A 19518-nucleotide genomic window follows, 5' to 3' on the forward strand; every position below is an offset into this window, starting at 1 on the left:
GTATATTAGTTTCCTATGGACAGTATTTTGTGACCTCAGAAATTTTGTCTCGGAGTCCCCGCAGTCATCGTACGATTTGTTTTGGTTGAGCAGGGCTGTGTCCGAGTCAGCCAATCAGAAAGGAGAAGGGGCGTGCCCGTGTCATGTGACCACTCCCTCCCCTCCCTGTCCACCCTCCGTGCAAATAGGCGCGTACCTCGTACTTTATTCATTCCTCGCAAGTGAACGGTGCTGCAGCTGCTGACTGTCTCCGCTATCTGACGGCTCAACAAAGCTACAACGACACGCATTTTACCAACGAAAAATAAAGAAAAAGAACCAAACTACAGCACCTCCATAAATTTACTGAGAAAAAGAAAAGACATTTGTAACAGAACAACCGAAATAAATCAGAGGGGGGCGTTTGTGTTTTATTCTTTTTTTTTCTTTTTGTTTTTTTTTTTCTGTTGAAAAACCAAAATGAAAACCAAATTCATCAACGGGGTTTCCTCTTCCCCTTCTCTGTCGCTGGGTCTGCTGGTGACCGAGAACGCCTTGCAGGTCCAGCCCGACACCCAGGACGACTGTAAGGAGCTGGTCTGCCCCGACCAGCCCGACCTGGACACCCGGCGGAAAGCGTATCTGTGGTGCAGAGAGTTCCTCCACGGAGCCTGGAAGAGCCTGGATGAGGACGATTTCCATGTCACCATCATAAGGTACAGTGTGTTCATTTGCTGGTGCGATGGGGAGCAGGCGCGGTTGGTTGAAGCCTAGTGTAATAAAACAGCTATCACACCGTCCAGTCTCAGAAAGTGTAAAATATAGGATATATTTATTGTTATTTATTTTAGTTTCAAAATGTGAATCAGACCCTGTTTCCCTTTAAACTGGACAGGCTTTAGTCATGATGTCATCCACATACAAGTCATGGGGCTGTGAGACACACACACACACACACACACACACACACACACACACAGCAGAGAAACAAGGACAATGACAGGAAGACACGGATATTTTACTGCGACATCAGTTGTGACAGAGCAGCTCTCACACTTCATACCCGCAGGTTAATTCCAGGATATCTGTTTATTTATTCATACTCCACGGACCAACCCCACAAACCAACACCTAACGACGAAATAATGCCTGAAAATGTCTGTCAGGCAGTTTTCGAAAAATACTTTACCTTTTAAAAAGTATTGGTACAGCACACCAATGACTTTTCCTTAAAATGGGGTATCTTGGGACATGGAGGGGCCAGTAAAGATGATAATTAAGGAGGTAATGACTTATAGACATTACTTTTTTATATTTATATTAAAGAGTATAAAATTAAGATCCCTGGAAACCTCTTTGAAACTATATTGTAAAACGAAAAACATGAAATTTGAACTTAAAGCAAATTATTAATGAGAATGGCTAAACAGGAGTCCCTCTATGTTATCATTAATAATATTCATATGATCTGTCTGTCTTCCAGGGGTGGTCTGAGCAACAAGCTCTTCCTGTGCAGCCTCCCTGACAGCCTGGACACTGTTGGGGACGAGCCGAGGAGCGTCCTGCTGCGCCTCTATGGGGCCATCCTGCAGGTGGGAGCCACATCTGATCGCTTGTCCTTGACAAACAGCTAAACACTGTTATTTTACTTACAAACAGAACCACAAGTAAGCCCAGCTCTTCACAAGGGTGTGTAGTATCTGAGAAATTAGTTGCTCTCAGTAGTCTGTAGTCACTATCCTGTAATTACTAAAGTGAAGCTGCTTTTCATGTAGGTGAATGCTGTGACACAGCACACACAAATAACAGCAGAAATGTAAAAAATCATGCACTGTTTGTCTTTGACCTAAAACTATAAGAATGAGTTGTCAGCCTTTATGGCAGCGATGACATGTAACTGGGGTCAAAGGTCACTTTACTGCTTGAGTTGATAATCACAGAAAGTAGAAAATGAACCAGTAAGATTATACATACGACTGTGTGATGTGACAGTGCTGCAACCAGAGGTTGTTGTTGTGTGTGTGTGCATCTGTGCATATGCTTATGTTAGTGTATGCATGTGCAGTTATGCCCTCATGCGCGCGTGTGTGTATGTATGTGTGTGTGCGTGTTAGCCATTGTTGTACATGGTGATGTACCCCCATGGCTGTACATGCATGTGTTCTTTGCCGTAGGCTTCCCAAAGGAGCGTGCCTTGGGCACTCTTGTTCCCAGGTGAACCCACCAAAAAACACGGTACAGTATGAGATCTCTGAAATCTCAGCCTAATACAAAGACGTAACACACACTTATTTAGCACAAACCTGGCCGCCAACGCTGGGAAGACACAGTGTGGAGGGAAAAACAAAGGGCTGAAACACCTCTCCTGTCCGTCTCTTTTCCTCTCTGAGTCCCTGCTTTTTGTTTTCCTAGTCGTAAAGAAGTCAGCTGAATTTTGGAACTAGCAGACAAACTCCTCAGGATGAATCTGCGTATTTGCAGCTCGCTCAGCTGAAAAAAAACCCCAAAATACCACAGCAGCAAGGAAACTCATTAGCCTGTCTACAGTTTGGCTAGTCATTGCTTCACAGTTTGCACAAAAACAGATAGATAATGACTTTTCTTGCAGCTCCACAGTGGTTGCAGTTAAGGCAGAGAGATAGCTCTATCTGTGAAGATGACATGTTTGGTGTGTCCAGAGTTCATGATCCCAGCTGCCCCGCAAGTACTCCAAAGATAACTGTTTAGTCACCAGCAGTGGATTGATTTCACCTGCAAATATTGAGTGAGAAGAGGTCAAGGACTTCAAAACATTTGCACAAGATTCCCAAAAACAGCATATTTCTAATCTGCTGCTGGCATTTCATCATTGAGGTGTTGTTTGTAGCACATGCTGTTTGTTCCAGACTGCTGTGATAAATTAAAGACAGAGCCAAAACAGAGACGCGGTCACACGGGGCCGTCACCTGCTGCTCTCCGAGCCTTCAAATTTGCCATTTGCAAGCGATTCATTTTTACGCGCGCATTAACCACTGGCCTGACAAGACCTGCATTAAGTATTAACTGAAGTCAGTGTAATTGCTAATAGGGGTATAAGTGGTTAGCTTTTATTGCTTGGGATGTCTGAGAGAGCAAAAGCCCTGTGTCCTTCACCAAGGCAACTGCCGCCCATCTCCGTCATAACAGAGCCGCCTCTCGGGAATTAGTGATGTCTCATCAAAAAGCTAATATGATTAGGGAACTCAGATGTCATTGTCCGAGCGCACAGGTACTAATGATTAAACAGACCCTGACTGCACCGGAGACAGTGTTTCTCAGTAATGAAGATATGCGAATAGCATGTTGGAAAATGAGAATGAGAAGATTCGCCACATAAACTCCTCCAACAGCAGGTTTTTTTTTTTTTAAATAGGTAACAGAAAATAGTTTATCTCTCCTCCTCAGAGGTAACCACCTTCTATCTACAGTCTCTGAGTTTTCTTGCTTTCTCTTTCTGGCTGTTGTGTTTAAGCAGGTAGTCAGGGGAGCACGGCGATTAGTCTGAACAGTCCAAAAGACTTGGTGTGTCTCTGAACTCATACTGTACTGTCTGCGCTGCAGGCATGGCTAGGTTTTGATGTTTGGTGCTCATGGACAGCTTCACATGTATTCATGGATAGTTCTTTCCTCTTTCTTTTGTTGATAGATGTCCTGTAATAAAGGGGATTCCCGACAATCAAACAAAGAGAATCACTTCCAAGTAAGTAACCCGTGATGATGCCACCATCCAGTGTCTCTGTACAGTGTCACCCAGTGTTCATCCAGTCACCACAGCTTTCACCATCTCATGTGTCCCCCCCCTGATGTATGAAAACACTCTTTTGCTTCCCTAAATTCTCGTCTTACTCATGTTGGACTCTGTTTAGTTGGGGTTTCATTCTGATCTGTCCCAGTCATCTGATCTTCTCAGGCAACAGTTGTTTCAGGGAAATCACAGTGACAGCAGTACCTGTGTAAAGCCCCTGGGTTTCTGGTCTTTGGTTTAACACCTAACTCACCTCTCTAACTCTTGGCACAAGCATGTCTGAAGTCACAGAGTTTATTCTGTAGGGGCGGCTCTTACATCAAACAACCCTGATTAAAAAACTCTTGTTGTGGTAAAATGAGCTCATCGGGCTTTAATTCAGTAGCAAAGTTCAACTGAGGAAATTCTGTTTGGACCCCGAGACACAAGACAGATAAGACCCTGAAGCAACATTACCACAGTATGTTCAGAGAGTCACTGCTGGCAGCCTGAGACACAGCCAAGCCTCACAGTCTCTGACCTACATATTCCCCTACCCTGCATCATGCCATGTGGTCACGACCTTTGACCCTCACATTACGAGGGTGAATCACAAATCCCTGTGATGTCACCGTGGTGAGACCCTCTGCCAGTCCGTTGTTGTTGTTATCACTCTGGCATTGTTTATATCGACAAGAATTGCTGCTCAGTTAGCTTCAGTTAGCAGTCGGGCTAATGCCGAACTGACCCAGGGTCAGTGTCTTAGCATGGCCTCCGCCTAGATCCACCTTCTGTGTCTGGGCCGGGTAAATCCTATTGGGATTAGGTTGGATGACACTATTTATCCCTGTGGGGATATTTCAGACGTTGCAGGAGCACAGTAGCACACGTCAGACTTTTACGTGAGAAGCAAATTAAGAATAGTGGACTGTGCACAAATTACAGTAACCACTAAATGTATGTGTTATGACAGATATGTTCCTAAAAATATAGTATCAATACACAAATATAATGCAAATGTAAATACTGCAACTTCTTAAATTGTGGCCTCAACTGCAGAGAGAACCAGGCCTTTCATTAAAAAATGCTTATATAATAAGAAAGGTGTTGTATCAGTGATGTATCAGCTGATATTCATTTTTTGACATAACATAAAGATTTTCGATTGGTTCTGAAGAATTCTGACCATGATACATACTGAGCAGGACACGTGAACACAGATTTTAAGGTATTAATTTATCCAGTTTATCTATTTACCAGGACTCTTTTATTTCTCTCTATTCAGTGCAAGCTGCAGGAATACATTCTCCAACTGTTAGTTGTGTTGCTGTTTAAAAACATGTTATCTTTAATGATACAAGTAAACTGATCAATGACTGAATGTAAACACTGCTTCAGAAATAAGGCAACAAATAAGAGGGAGGCGTCTGATTCAGCTTTCACTGTCATTTTCTTGTATTGTTGTGCACACGTTTCTAATAATCCCTCTACTGTGACCAGTTAATCGTGGATATTGACATTGATTCAATTTTGAATCATGAGGCCCAGAATTTCATTTCAGTTCAGTTCGATTCAGTGTGATTCTTGATGTTGACATTATATCTTGTAAAAACCTGCTAAAACCACTTCTCAGAATTTATCCTGGCAACTTAAATTCCTTCCATATTCAGCAAGTTGTTTCCTTCAATATAAAGGAAGTGAAACTATGCTGATGACAAGGCTTCAGCCTGATATCTGCAGACAGCTGGTTAACTCGTGTTTGCTGCCCAGCAGGGACGGACTGAATAAAACAGAATCCAGGCACTGTTCACTCCACTTTCGTGGCCAGAGATAATGTCTCTTCAACAAACACAAACTCACAACTCAGATCAGTGTAAAGAGCCTTTTTTCAGTCTATCCTGCGCGTAGATGCAGGCTCTAGATTTGCTACGACATAGCCAGTGTCAGCTGATCACTGAGTAACAACAGTACAAATACAAATAGTGATTAAACTGATTTTTTTTTTATTATCCAGCCCTATTACCTGTAACTATAACTGTACTGACATGCAAGTCACAAATATATTTGCCATTACAGTAACCTAATAGTGTTAGAAAACTATTAACAGTATAACTGGTGAAAAGAAACACACATAGCAGTAGAGCGGTGGGTATAAAATAACTGTAATTATTACAGATTAACTTACTGCTGTGGAGATGTACATTATTTAATGGTTAATACCTGACAAGTTGTAGGTTCTGTGACTGTAATGGAGGGCAGGGGCTAAAAACCACCCAACACAAACCCTGTGTTTTCACCCCTTACCTCTTTATTAGACCTGGATATAGTCTGAAACTTGTTATATGACGACAGGCCTTTATTTAAGAAGCTACGGTAAATTACCTACAAATATAATTGAATTATCTAGTATATTAACAGAAATATCCATGCCATAGATATAGATGTACTGTACTGTTAATGATTAATTGGTGTTAAGTAGACCTAGACCCTTAAATTGGTCAAATCTAAAATAGCTCGTATATATTAAAGGGATTAAAAAAAAAAAGGTTCTTCATGTTTTGTGTTTATATTTAAAAAACCAAAAACACTATTGGTTTATATATTATAATTTAATAGTATATTTCCTATAGATATTATATTACCTATTCTTTAAAGTATACTACCTAGCTATAAGGAAAAGATACTGTGGGTGGTGGGAGGGTCTTACATAACAGTACATGTATTTATTCAAGTCCTTATCACTGTCCTTTGACATGAGTTCGCTGTTGTACGCAGACGACTGGAACAAGTACGTGGCACAGTTTTTTGTTTTTTTTTTCAGTTCAGGTGGATTTAACTGGTCTGTGCTTAATAATACGTGTCCCTGTTCTGGATCACTGATAGACACAGGAGAGATTAGTATTAGTATTGAGGTCAAAGCATCAGCTGGCGGCAGCTCACAGAGCACCTGCTGCGTCACTCCAAGACCAGCTGCTGAATATCTCAGACGAGAGTAGCAGCGCTGAAATGGGACCAGTGTGAACATTAACATTTCAGTCTAATCAAATATCCAGGAAGAACCTGATCCCAGAGCCTACATCAGCTGAAGGTTGCTACATCAGGTTGAAATGACATTGGGACCTCCTACTCTTTCAAAAGAGATTTTCCAGATTTACTTATAGGAAGTTTTTGGGTCCGGTCCAAAAGGAACAGGAAGTAGTGGGAGGGAGATGCTTGTTAAGAAAGTTTAATTATTTGGTGTGTGAACCGTGGATGAATCATGGGATCTGGATACTGGACTCAAAGATGACGTCCAGTCACTTTAATGAAAATTTAGAAATGAAAAGAGTCGTCAGTTTTGCAAACATCTGTTTTATAATGTTTTTCTGTTGGGAAAAATACTTTTTGTGCCGCAGTGGATTTATTTCTCTGTAATACCTCCGGTGGCCAGTGGGACAAATTAACAGCAGGACTGAGTGGCGGTGCCATGTCTCTCTGAGCTAGCTCGTTGAAAATTAACTTTTTAACAAGTGGAAGTCTTGTCTGCGAGAGTGAGCTAAATCAAACAGACTGTTAAAACAAACACTAGCATTTAAAATAGGTCAGAGGAAATGAAACAGAGGCTGATGGAGGGCTGCAGGGCTGGCAGACAGTCAATTGGGAGCACCAGGGTCAGTCTGTGGGACAGTTACCTCCTCTAAACGGCAGATCAAGGGACGATCATCAGAATCTGATGACTGTTGGTGTCCCCCTCACTCTCAGTCAGATCTGATCAAACTACCCCACCAGCCCTGATGAAGCAGGTTAAGTGACAACTCAGGTTTTCTGTGTTAAAGATGTTTTTTTTTTTTTTTTTAATTTATAGTTTTTAGAGACTTTAATGACCTTCAACATCATTTCAGTTTACAGTGTATCTGTCTGACCGACCCATTTCTCTTTACCACTATGGCTAAATTTAAAGCGGTGCACTACTCAAGAGCACGAGATCTAAATTAAAATTATTGTATAGCCCTGTCCTCAGATACCAAGACTGAAGCATGTTTGCACACCGTTTAATGGAGACCATGCACAAACTGAATTCCTAACCTGGTACTTTGATCTGACCTCTGAGTCAGCCAACCAAAGGTCTGAATATACAAAGTCCATATTTACAGGCTGGATGCTGCTGATTCGAGTCAGTACAGCGATGATAACCACGATGATGTACACACTCAGTACATCAAATACTTCAGAGGAGGGACACGTCCTATAAGCCGACCCCACAGGAGTTTGAGTCAACAGAATCTTGAGTCTGTTGTGCTTTAGGCTGTATGTGTGTCAAGATGATTATGGTAATGTGGATAATTCACGTTGGAGATTTTAAACTGGATGTGATCAGCATTCTGCAGATAAGCCATTACATAACCACTGTGGGTATACACTGAGCAAACACCCTGGGAATGAAACAGAACGTGCTGCACACCGTTCAGGAGACAGAGGTTTCGTTTGTTCAAGATGTTTAAGCGTTTAGAAATTGTTCACTGTATCATTGTATTGGTAACATAATGCTGAGGGAATGCTTAGGAAAAAACAAGGCTTGTGGAGTGTGGTTATTTGGTTTGAAAATAAAGAGTAAATGTGAAGTGATCTAGCTGAGATCTACTGAATAAGCTATCTGGATGCTAATGTTATCATTTGCAATAGTCTTGGACTGACCTGGAGGGAAAATTCCAAGCCTCCGTTCTTTAATTACCTCTATGTAATGAAAGTGCAAAATATTTGCAGATGACAAAACTAATCAGAAAACGTAGAAACCATTAATGGATTTGCTGATCACCAAAAAAAGTCATTTTACAAGCGAAAAGTGTTTTCTTGATTAACAATTCATCTATTACGTAAGAAGATAATTGGCTAATTAATTCATAATGAAAATAATGATTAGTTGTGGACCTCAGCAGCAGTCTGTGATGGAAAGGACCTTTCCTTTATTTACCAGTTTCACAAGTTGTCCTCCTAAAAGAAAAAAATACGATTCGAAAGATGCTGCTGCAAAATTCTTGTTGACCGCTTTCCAACAGCTTAAGTAAGAGTGAAGTCTTGAGCTTCTCCGTAGGCGGTTCGGTACTGTTTCATTTTGGAAAAATACATTTCCAGCATGGTTCAAAATAATGTGTAACATCTAGGAGGTCACAAAGTGGGCAGCATTGTTTGGTTTGAGCTGGCTTCCTGCTGGACGGTCAGTGTGAAACACATTCCCTGGCTTGTAGCCAAAGACCCCGGCGCTCAGATCCAAAACTCTGTCTCTGCAGCCATTTATCTGAAGGTTATTCACTTAGCAGGGAAATGCTGTTTTTCACTGCAACCTTTTAGGGTTACATTTATCTGCAGCAGACTGCAGTGATACTGCATCACTGCATTAAGAAAACCCAACGTCCTAATGGAAATGTGGCAATAACGACCTGAAATCAACTACACGGTGAAGCTTTGGTCTAAATATTTATATTTATTATAAGGAACTGTAGTCAGAATATAAATAAAAATACAAATGGCAAATAACTTTCCTCACTAGCTAGCTGCTTGCTAGCTAACTAGCTACAGGCTAGTATTCTTAGTTTGAATTTAACTGACAGGTGGTAATTTAGTTTCGCTTGGTTGCTGAGTTTTATTCGTCAGCAAGAAATCTAATTCATTCTTAGCTTCCTGCTCTATGTGGTTTAACGTCACCTGACTGAAAAACTTTGAATCTTCGACACAGCTCGACCTATCCGAGGTTTAGTTTCCCACACGGTAAACCAGCCTCGGACCTGCTCTCTTCGTTAGCCTGGTTCTGTTAATTAGTCAGCCATGCCTTTCCTCTGCTAATGACCTCCTGCCTATTTGGTGAGAAGCCCAGTTTTTCTGGCTTCTACACACACACACACACACACAAACAATAGAGTGAAACAGGATGGCGTCTATGAGTAATCAGCCCACAGTTTCAGTCTTTCAGGCTCCAGGACGCATATTTGTGTTGGTCAGAGAAAAGGTTTCCCAGTTAACCTCGAGCTCCCGTTGGGCTCCGGGCTACACGTGTTGGTGCGTGAATGTTGCGTGTCTCTAACATAAAAGGAGAAAGACAAAGCTGTCTCCTCTGCTTCAGCAGTTTCAACAGTGAGCGGTACTCTGAGTGGGCCAGCTCTTCCTGGAAGTTTTAATCTACCTCTTGTGTTCTCCTCACCGCTCTGACAGGTTAACCCAACTAACCCTAACCACAGCATTTCCCCTCATTCAGACTCCTCCATCCGTCTCCTCCACCCCACGGTTTCCACTTAATCCCCTGTCAGACATGCACTTCACCCTGCTGGTCCTCTCACAAACCTCAGAATTCAGGCTTTAAATGGGAATATACACGTCATACAAATGAGTTGGGCAAACCTACAAACATAAAATGGGAGTTATAATGTATATGAATAATGTTCTTGTTGCATTTTACAGCACTGATGTTTGGTGGTGGTGGTGTTGGTGGTGTATACTGCTCCGACACTTTGAATAAATGAAGAATAGAAGAATAAATGCCGAGCTGTTAAGTTTCTGTGTCTGTTGCGTGTTTTCAGGGTGCGGAGGCCATGGTGCTGGAGAGTGTGATGTTTGCCATCTTGGCAGAGAGGGAGCTGGGCCCTAAACTCTACGGCATTTTCCCTCAGGGCCGACTGGAGCAGTATGTCCCCGTAAGTCAGCGCACCACAAATCAAATAACATCTCAGTCGTAGTTATTCTGACACTTTATATAAGAATTGAATGAACTGATAGAGTAGTGACGACTAAGGTTGCAATGTAAGATTACTGCTGATTAGCTTTTTGATTATTCGATTAATCGTTTTGTCTATAAAATGTCAGGTTATAGTGAAAAATGCTTATTACAGGTTCCCACAGACCAAGGTGACATTTTCAAATGTCTTACCTTGTCTGACCAGCAGTCCACAATCCAAAGACAGAGGAGGACGAATAGGAAGTGTTAGTGAATTAGTCCTGGATGGCTGTGTTTAGCATTGATTACTTAGGAATGAATGATACAACATGGGTTGCATGTGTGCGGTGAACTGTTCAATGATCCATCAATTCTCTGATCAATGTTCAGAGAAGATTAATAAACCATAAAACGACTGTTACACGGTTCATTTTACACGTGGAAGAAAATAACATTGACCTGAGCTCACTTCATATAAAACTGCGAATCAAAGTCCAGCCACAAGTCGTTCAGACACTCTCGTGTTTAAACGTGTGTGCTGAAAAAAAAAACCCCTGTTTATTCTAATGTCCAGACTGAGGTGACCTCTTAACTGCACTAAACACACAGGATTTCGTAACATCAGTAAACTGCTCATTTCTGACTGACATTTATCAACCAGGTGAATATATGTGTTGCTTTAAACCAGATCTAATATTTGACTTTATTTTCATGTGGAATCTTAATGTTTTTTTTTTCCTGTTTTAACCCATTTTGTGATTTTGGGCTTGTGTAGCTTTACATAAAAAATGTTGCTCAGTGCAGCGTCTAAAATACTCAAGTCAGTGTTACGGATAAACTAATCAGTTCCAATATCCTGCCGGCAGAGCCGTAAACTGGACACCTGTGAGTTAGGTGACCCCAGCATCTCAGCAGAGGTTGCAGAGAAGATGGCCAGGTTTCACGGGATGAGGATGCCCTTCAACAAGGAACCAAAGTGGCTGTTTGGGACCATGGAGAAGTGAGTCCTTTAAGTCTGGTCCTGCCCTGTCCTGTGTCTCGTCTCGCCCCATTCTGTCTGTTACCTGGCTAATTCCTATTCACCGTTTAATTCAGATTTGAAAAAGCTCCTCGGCCAGTTACTTTGACTGTTCGAATCCCAAGATAACACGTTACACCACTGATTGCTTATCGATGAGTATGAGGTGGCAGCGGGCTTATCGTAATGCACTTCCGTCTGAAAAGCCTTCAAGTTTATTTATGAGGTATTAACATGTTTGTCAGTGTGTGGTGGTAAATAATCTGCCATTGTCCTGGTCCACTGAACATCTGTGAACCAGGTTTATCACTTCCAGGATCACGTAAAACAAGCATTACTCATTTGTCCTGCCATATGGCTCATATGAGATTTGGTAAAATTCCTTGTCAGACAAGAATGACAAATTCAGATAACAGAATCATAACGTAGCATTAAATTATCCAGAATTTTACTGGCATTCATTGGTGATAAAAGCGGGTCTCCCTGTAATCTGGACAGAAATAAATACAGAGGCTGGAGTCCTTTATCTCCATACACTGGTTCATCCTTTAAGTTTAGTAGGCCAACAGCAAGTGGACCCAGGCTGTCCAACAATTTCATTTTGACTTTTTAAAAGAGAGATTATCAGTTTTATGACCGGTGTAAAAACATATGAAGTCATCAGTTATCAGTGCTGATAATTAGGACTGAACCATATTTTAATAAAAAAGCAGCTGCAGTCATAAGTCAATTACAGGATATAGGTGAATGATAAAACATCATGTAGAGAGTAGAGAGGAGGGAAAAAAAAGTCAGGGAGCTGAGTCAGCACTGTCGGTTACACAATAGTTAACCTAAAGACGTGGCATCGTTCTTATCAGTGAGTCAGGCTGACTCACTGATAATGTATTTAAAGTGCATTAAAGTGTATTTAGAGAACACACACACACACACACACAATCCAGACTTAGTCTTATGCCACGTTTCTGCATCAGATAAGAGAAAAAGTATCTGAGAGAAACAGGAAGTGACTGTGTGTATGTGTGTGTGTCATGCTCTCACCAGGTACCTGAGCCAAGTCATGAGGCTGAACTTCACCAGGGAGTCCCAACTGCGTCGCTTCAACCGCCTGCTCAGCTACAACCTGCCACAGGAAATGGATCTGCTCAAGTATGTTCCTGCACACACACACACACACCAGTATGTGTGAACACATGTACACGACACATGTGTTATGCAACAGAATCTATAGGATCTACAGGATATGTAGGACCCTTGATGCTATTTTCCTCAGAAAAACCTCAGACTATCCAGTAAGAGCACGAGTAAGAACCACTGAGAGGTCACACACAAACCAAACACAGTTTCTTTAATATCACAAAGTGTAGACCTGCTCATGTCACACTGACATGACACAGTGAAATATTTTTTCTTAGCTAGTTTTTGTTTGTTTTTGTCGGTGATCAGACCAGAATCTTAATTCTGAAAAGCAGAAATAGAAGCATTAAGACACCTCATACTGTGTAGGTTTTTAATGGGGGTTTGGCTTCTAGTCCTTAGCACTGTGAATGTCGACCAAACTGCCCCGTGAAGGGATCAAACCACTTGTTCAAGCTGTTCTTGTGGTTGTAAGTCCCTAATCTGAAGGAAGCACCATCTGTTCTACCGGCGAATACCTGCTATTCCTGAGACTATTTGCAGAAGTTTTAAATAGTTTTATTGAACATTTTTTATTGAACATAGTGGTCAGTGTGCAGTATGTACCAGGAGCTCTTTAAACCCCGCTGATCGATGATCCTTTGATTTCTGACCTCTCTGTGTTATGTTCAGGTCTCTGCTGGAGTCCACCCACTCTCCTGTAGTGTTCTGCCACAATGACTGTCAAGAAGGTAAAACACGTAGCCAGCAGTGGCCCTTTGATGCTGCTCATCTGCTTTTCTCTGTTATGAAAAAAAAAAAAATGATATTAAAAAAAAAATGTTTTTGTTGCCTTCAGGGAACATCCTGCTGCTGAAGGACCGTCAGACCTCAGACAAGCAGAAGCTGATGCTCATTGACTTTGAGTACAGCAGCTACAACTACAGGTCAGCTGGCAACTACTGTAACACACATTTAGTGTAGTTTAAACTATAAGTCTTCTAATATATTCTCATTGTCAACAAATATCCAAATGTCCAATCACTGGACAGTAATGTTAACAATGCTCACTCGCCTTTCGGCCAATCACACGCCTCCAGCCTCTCAGTCGTGTTCAACAGCTGCTACTGATTTTTGCCAGCTAGCTAAAGCTAGCTAGAGCAACAACGCTGACTAAGTAATTTGAATCAACCAACACAAGCAAAGTAACTAAACTCCTGCCTTTATTTAGCTGATTAAGGCTGTTAATGGCAGCAGGCAGCTGCTATTTATCATCATTTATAATTTCACTTTGTTTATTCATGTGATTATTTACTTCATAGTTGCTTATTTGTGTATTCGTCAGCAGCCACTGCTGCTTGTTTCCACCCAAACTAACCAGTCTTGGCTCTGTTCTCCAGAGAGGGGGGTCGGGGGGTGGACACTGGGGAGGGGGGCTGATAGTGAGGCAGAATGTGGAGAGAGACAAAGACAGACAGAGTAACCCAGATACTGAGCCAGAAACAAAAGCTACAGGAAAAATTAGAGGGGGAAAAAATGCATTCTGGCTCGTATCTGTGTTCCCTCAGTATTTCCTTCTGACAGTAATAATTCATGGCCACTGCCCTCTGTTGAAATATTCACTGCAGCTGTTATGTAACCAGAATTTGGCAGGCCAATGAAAATGAGAAGGGGGTGGGGGGGGGGCAACGGAAAGGCCATAACCAGGCCTGTCATTGTTATTAATGGAGACAGTGCAGCAGATTTCCAGCCTCCCTTCAGCACGGCCCCTTTAAGGCTCCTCATATGCTGCAGAGCGAACATGTGACTGTCAGTACGCATATGACTGACCTCACATACACAGACACAAATACCAAACATGTGAACACATGTGCCAACACGTATGCACAAGAAGAACACGCCCACAAATGAACAGACACAGTATGGGGATGGGGAGTCCGTTTCACAGACTCCCACAGAGCTCTGGGAGGTTTTGTCTTTGCTGCGTTGTGTGTTGGTTTTCCCAGCTGCTCATAGCAGAAATGGGAATCAGATCAGAGATCATGAAGCCTGCTGACAGATTTCATTTAGCGCCACCAACAGGTAGAACTCAGACTTTGTGACTTGAGGTACAGGCATTTTTAACACTTCAGGGCTGGTTTCGTTAAGTAGCGAGTAAACATCCTTGACAAACAAGGTCTCATGTGAACAAACAAAATCAGCAAAGGCGGTGCCGGTTTTCAAACAGTCGTATGTGTTGTGTGATTTACGGAACAGTTGGCGTCTCGTGAAGTTCCTCCTTTGTCATGAAAACACTGAGTGATGCAACAGCTGACAGACATCATGAGATGCCACACAGAAAGTGCTTATTGTTCTAGCATCATCTGTCATCGTCTCTTATTGTGTCTCTGTCTCTCTCCGTCCTATAACCTTGCAGGGGATTTGACATCGGCAACCACTTCTGTGAATGGATGTATGATTACAACTGTGAAGAGTTTCCCTTCTTCAAAGTCAATCCTCAGGCCTACCCTTCAAAGGCCCAGCAGGTGTGTGTGATATGCCAGTCCTCTAACATGTATTTGGTTTTGCTTACTGACCGCTGACCGGTGTGAACCTATCACGTCTCTGTGCAGCTCCACTTCATTGAAAGCTACCTGCGCGAGTCTGACAGAGGGTTTGACAACCTGAGCGAAGAGGACCAAATGAAGCTGAAGCAGGAGCTGTATATGGAGGTGAACAGGTGAGCTCACATACAGAACGCTGAGCACGGGGTTTCACGTTGTCAAAAAAAAAAGATAACACAACAGAAAGGTAAAACAAGGACAAAACTAAATGCTCATGTGTTTTTGAATGTAGATTCTCTCTGGCTTCCCACTTCTTTTGGGGCCTGTGGTCCATCATCCAGGCCCGGCTCTCCACCATCAAGTTCGGATACCTGGTGAGTAAAGTTCTGTCTTACTTTTCCATACCCAGTATAGTTCAATATAGAGCTTTTGGAGACTCACAGCTGTAATCGCTGCCAAACGGAGCTTCAACAAAAACCGAACAAAACAAAAAAATCTGAAACTCATTATGAGTTATTATTATTATTGAGTGTAGAACTGATGGGCAAAAATAGCAATTTTATAAATTTACAAACAAATCTACTCTGCATTAAAGTGTTCGGAACATCAAAGGGTCTGACTGCTTTCTGAAGCCTCTGTGTAGTAACCCCATTTCCACGGGGTGTTACAGCAGCACGAGGAGACACGTTTTTCAGAATATTTCAGTTATTCAGAACTTGTGCGTGTATATTCATTTATCCCTGGCTGTGTTGCAGGAGTACGCTATGGCTCGATTTGACGCCTACTTCCAGCAGAAGAAGATTTGGGCTGTCTAAAGGAGCGAGATGATTGGATGGATTGACAACACGTTCAGCCAAACGGCGGGAGGACATGCAGGGTGATAAAGACTCCACGACCCACACTTTACTCACACTCCCCGCCTTGAGAGGATTTGCTGGCTGTTGGTGTTGTGTTTACCAAAGCCAAAGCTTGATCACGTGGCTAGAATGCTTAAAGTACGCCCCACAATCCATTGCAGCTCAAAGTTTACACTGTGTAACCCCCCCCGAGAGCCAAAAAAAAAAAAAAAAACAGCTTTGACTTGTACTAACCTTCATCACTGGTCAGGACTGCTCTCTGCTTCTGCCTTGTTTGAACCACATCACTAACACGAGGGTTTTGAGCAGGAGGACAGTGGATCGGTTACGCTCGATCCTCGTGCCTGTTACCGATGGGCTACCTTTTTGGCTGGTGGAGTCGTTACCTGTTAGACAGGCCAGACTGGTGTCTGCACTTTGAGATATTACACACTTTGCAGTTTGTTTGATTTTCTTTTTTAATGGTTGATTTTAATTTTTTAATGGTTGCATTTGTCATTCCTTTCAGGCCAGGGCAAATTCACTGATGTTGTATTTCAGAGTATGTGAAACGTTTTCTGGGCAGCTGGTTAAACTCCACCAAATCCAAATCAAAGACATCAAACTTCAGGTATTTCCATTACAATTAGGCCTGATTCTGTGTGGCTTCCTTACTATTAGTGCCATCACACTACTCTACTGTGACTTTGCTCATCTTTTTTTTTAATATATTAAAAAAAAGATATTATAATGGATCACTGTGACAAGTAGATCCACATCTCTGTATAGCTTATACATTGGACATTAACATCTGCATTCCAGCCATGCTTTATGAGCCGAGGAAATTTTCCCTAGGCCCTCTAGGAAACTAGGGAGCTGACTAATAATATATATTTTTTACCTTTTATATATTATCACTGCATTGAGGAAAACTGCACACAGTACAAATGCCAATGGTTCCTCATTGTGGGAATGGATTCATTGGCGAGGTCACTGGTTTTTTTTTAGTGCAAATGCGTCCTGCCAACCTTCCTCATCATTGTACCCATAAACCAGAATAACGACACAAGCAGGGACATCATACTGCACAGCTGGACTTTGCCTAGATTACTTACTTAAGTAACTCGTAGCTGGACAGCTGTATAGTATCTTTGTCAAAGGGGCATTTAGTAATGTGTGGCTTTTACTGCATGAGTGACTAAGACGGCTCCGTACTGCCGAGAGCGCAGTCGGTGCTGTCAGTCGCCTTGTCAGACCCAAATGACGTGAGAGAGAGAGAGAGAGAGAACTGTGACTGTTTGGTCTTTCTGCCTCTCATCCAAACATCCTGAGACCAGCTCAGTCCTACCTCGCCCCCATCAGGTCACTTCAAGTGCACCAAACACTCATGAACTATTCGATTCGTCATCTGCTGCTAACACAGCCTTCACTTCACTGCCTTTAAATGAGACCTTGATTTGTTGAATCTTACCTTGTTTTTCTTTTTACTGGAGTTGGTACCAGTGACCGCGAGCTAGCTTCTCAGCTTACCATTACAGCGACAGTGCCTGTCGGACTTTATGAAATACGCTGACAATGACAGAAACACTTTCCATGATATAAAATCAATTGTCTACAGATTCTCCGCATTGAATCGGGTGTATTACCTGATGGAGAAGAACAAATAGGCTAAAGCTGTGTCCAGAATTGCTCCCTGTTCACTGTGTAGTACACAACATTTACTGTCCACGGCGTGTGCACCGCTTTCTGCTGTCAAACCCACAATCCAAAACTGTGGGGGAAAGAACTGTTTAGGAAGTCGTGAATAAGTGAACAAGGGGGTGATTTTAAACAGCCTGAAGTTAACCTTTGGCTCCTCTGCCCTCTTATTTTCTGTTGCTATGCTATGTCAAGCTTTCCACTCTGAAACAGCACATATGCACTTTACAATGAAAACAGGGCAAATTCAACACTCAAATTTTTAATCGTTGGATCCTTATTTCTACTCACTGACTTTCCCAACGGTAATGATAATTAAGCTAATGTTAGCACCATGAGTTTGCTGATGCTTCCAGCTAACTCTGTTTAATGTGAGAGCCCTGTAAAAGGGAGTTTAAATACGCACTTGATGGCTACAGGCGTGATATCACGCTGAAATACTGAGGCTGGTTATGTCCCTCCCAAAACATAAAAAAAAGAAAAAACCCCAGAAATCTGCCACACACTTTTCAATGCCTTCCTAACACTCTAGTGTTTCTGGTTTTAAAAAAGACACTATTTCCGAAAACCTTATCAATGCTGAGTATTTCTCTTAGAACAACCCAACACAACAAAGAAACCCAAAGCTTGATGGGCCTGCTGTGCCCAGTTACAGATGCTGAGCCGTGACTGGACGGTTGCTGTTGTTGGTTGTCGGGTTTAGCAGAAGTTGATTCAAAAAGTCATTGTCTTCATAACCAAGGGTATTACTAAACACCTGCTCTATGTAGTATTACACAAAACTGGTTGAAATGCTTTATTTTAACCTTGTTTGCCATAGCTAAGAAACACTGCACTGTGTTGTGTGACTATGCTGTTACAAATGAAAGCTGTGGAACCACCGCAAAGGCTGGCACACACATCCATGTTCATTTCTGCTGAGTTGTAGTCGATCTGTACGTCGGGGTATATTCCCCGTTTACCTCCGAGTCCCTGGGATTTAGCGTGGAAGCCACCAAAATGAACGTGTGACTCTTGTGAAGTGTACAGTAGGCGTTACTTCATAGGGAGCTGAGCTGGATCATGAACCTAAACTGATCACTATGCCAGTCGTCTGATACTGGAACCACCCAGAGGCGTCTGAATGTCTGCTGTGGCACTTTGGATCTGAGGACGGCAAAAGGTAAAAAAAAATGTAAAAAAAAAAACAAAAACTCAATGTACTTGAGTGTTTTCGTGTTGAAACATTTGGGGGGTTGATGAACTGTGACTTTTTGAAATGTTAGTTTTATTTTACATGCAAATGTATTTTATTGTATATTCCATTGTCGTATTTCTTTTGGAATGTGGTTAATGTATAGTTTTGTCTTTATTTTGAGATACTTGTATTAATGAAACAGTTCAAATTTAAAAAGTGTTACTGGTACGTCCTTTGGGAGGCAAAAGTCTTTAGTACCTGTTGTTGTTGTTTTTTTTGTTTGGTTGTTTGTTTTGTTTGTTTTTTTGTTTGTTTTTTTGTTTTTGTTTTTTTTTCAGTACCATTCAGTAGCTCTTTCTTCTACTTAACTTGAATTTGTATTTTTCTTATTCAGAAGTTGTCTCTTATTTTGAAATGTATCAAATGTATGAAATGTGTTTGCCCTGACCTTTCACAGTATGCTCTTTCCACTTCCTTTTTCACTTTTTTTTAAACATTTGTTATAGAATAAATAAACACCATGATCAGTAGTTATAGCACATTCCATACTTGTTACTTAAATTTCAGTCCTGCATAAACTTTGGACCAAAACGACTAAGGTTCTTATCAAATTGGTTCTTATAGTAAAATTTTAATTTGTGTCCGGTAGTGAACAAACACACTCACTTCTGTTTAAAGCTGTAATTTAACATATGATATATTCACTAATGAAAATAAAAAGAGG

General features: G+C 41.7%; 1 protein-coding gene across 2 annotated transcripts; it reads left to right on the forward strand.

Moving 5' to 3' along the window:
- Positions 1 to 225: 225 nt before the first annotated feature.
- On the forward strand, positions 226 to 19075 carry chka (choline kinase alpha). 2 transcript variants are annotated; one of them, XM_041037567.1, is made up of 12 exons: positions 226 to 695; positions 1463 to 1571; positions 3644 to 3697; positions 10273 to 10386; positions 11273 to 11406; positions 12469 to 12573; positions 13234 to 13292; positions 13400 to 13487; positions 14957 to 15065; positions 15153 to 15259; positions 15376 to 15457; positions 15839 to 19075. In XM_041037567.1, the coding sequence occupies exons 1-12, from the start codon at positions 460 to 462 to the stop codon at positions 15896 to 15898; spliced, it is 1257 nt and encodes a 418-aa protein (XP_040893501.1). In that variant the 5' UTR covers positions 226 to 459; the 3' UTR covers positions 15899 to 19075. The 2 variants fall into 2 exon arrangements, with proteins under 2 accessions (XP_040893501.1, XP_040893502.1); XM_041037568.1 differs by lacking the exon at positions 3644 to 3697.
- The last annotated feature ends 443 nt before the right edge of the window (positions 19076 to 19518 follow it).

Source organism: Toxotes jaculatrix, chromosome 5 (assembly GCF_017976425.1).
Source record: "Toxotes jaculatrix isolate fToxJac2 chromosome 5, fToxJac2.pri, whole genome shotgun sequence".
In the NCBI taxonomy this organism is placed as follows: domain Eukaryota; kingdom Metazoa; phylum Chordata; class Actinopteri; family Toxotidae; genus Toxotes; species Toxotes jaculatrix.

Excerpts from the sequence above, each read along its gene's own strand:
- chka (XM_041037567.1), top strand. The coding sequence starts at position 460 with ATGAAAACCAAATTCATCAACGGGGTTTCCTCTTCCCCTTCTCTGTCG. Across the intron at positions 696-1,462 it reads TTCCATGTCACCATCATAAG|GGGTGGTCTGAGCAACAAGC; the intron begins GTACAGTGTGTT and ends TCTGTCTTCCAG. Across the intron at positions 10,387-11,272 it reads GACTGGAGCAGTATGTCCCC|AGCCGTAAACTGGACACCTG; the intron begins GTAAGTCAGCGC and ends TCCTGCCGGCAG.